This window comes from Myotis davidii, unplaced genomic scaffold (genome assembly GCF_000327345.1).
Source record: "Myotis davidii unplaced genomic scaffold, ASM32734v1 scaffold327, whole genome shotgun sequence".
NCBI lineage: Eukaryota > Metazoa > Chordata > Mammalia > Chiroptera > Vespertilionidae > Myotis > Myotis davidii.
This window is the reverse complement of record NW_006298628.1, coordinates 2,398,493-2,399,454: the sequence shown is the minus strand read 5'-3', so window position 1 is coordinate 2,399,454 and position 962 is coordinate 2,398,493. Positions and strand designations below refer to the sequence as shown.

The 962-nt window shown below is 50.1% G+C and overlaps 1 protein-coding gene across 2 annotated transcripts in view; it reads left to right on the top strand.

The window, feature by feature from the left end:
* The window catches only part of B4GALNT2 (beta-1,4-N-acetyl-galactosaminyl transferase 2), a 26,855-nt gene extending 26,028 nt beyond the window's left edge, over nucleotides 1-827 (top strand). For both annotated transcript variants that reach the window (XM_015570863.1, XM_015570862.1), the window contains one exon: nucleotides 366-827. In XM_015570863.1, the coding sequence (XP_015426349.1) occupies nucleotides 366-571 (206 nt within the window). In that variant the 3' untranslated portion in view covers nucleotides 572-827. The remainder of the gene's footprint in view (nucleotides 1-365) is intronic.
* The last annotated feature ends 135 nt before the right edge of the window (nucleotides 828-962 follow it).

Here is a 962-nt window from a genome sequence, read left to right as displayed (position 1 = left end):
CCCCTCCCTTCCCCCCACCCTGCTTCCTATTCTCATTTTCCAGAAGCCCGTTCCTGTTTAACTGCAACTGGTTAACTGCCCTCTCTCTTTTCTCTCTTATTCCCTCAGTCCGGGAGTCCACAGTTCTGTCCAGCTAGAAGGCCAATCCGTGTCTCTCTGCCTCTCTGCGCGTATCTCTGTCTGAGAAATGAGCGTGTTTATGGCCTTCCAAATCAGCCAGGGCGGGTGGCTTTGCCTGGGGCTGAACCCCCGCAGGGGTATAAACTGTGTTTCCTCCCCCCGACTCTCCTCCCAGACGTGGAATATGGTCCTGGATCTCGGGCCCAATCTCACATTTCTTTCTCGTGTTCTTCCTGTCTTGGCAGAGTTCTTTATTGATGGGCTTGGGAGCCTGTTCGTGGGTTCGTGCCCAGACGTGATTATAGGTCACCAGGCCCATTCTCCAGAGGTGGACCTGGAGCTGGCTGCCCTGGAGAAGACCTACAGCAAGTACCGGGCCAATACCAATGCCCAGGTCCAGTTCAAGCTGGCTCTCCACTACTTCAAGAACCATCTCCAATGCTCCACATAAAGGTGCCTGGGCATCGGGAAAGCGCTAGGCTGACTGGTGTGGGCATCTGGAACAGTGGAACCCGTGGTCAGGCTACCAAATCATGGACTCCTAAAAAAGATAAATATCATAATAAACCATATAGTGTGTTTGGAAAATGGGATGGGTTTGATTGCTGGAAAGACCAATCAAAGGCTAGAGGTCATTAGAAGTGGGCCAATCAGGAGAAACCAAGATGGCGGCATACGTAAACACCGGAAATTGCTGCCTCGTACAACCACTTCAAAAATACAACTAAAAGACAAAACGGACATCATCCAGAACCACAGGAAGGCTGGCTGAGTGGAAATTCTACAACTAGAAGGAAAGAGAAAAGCACACTGAGACTCAAGAAATATTCAAAGTGATGAAT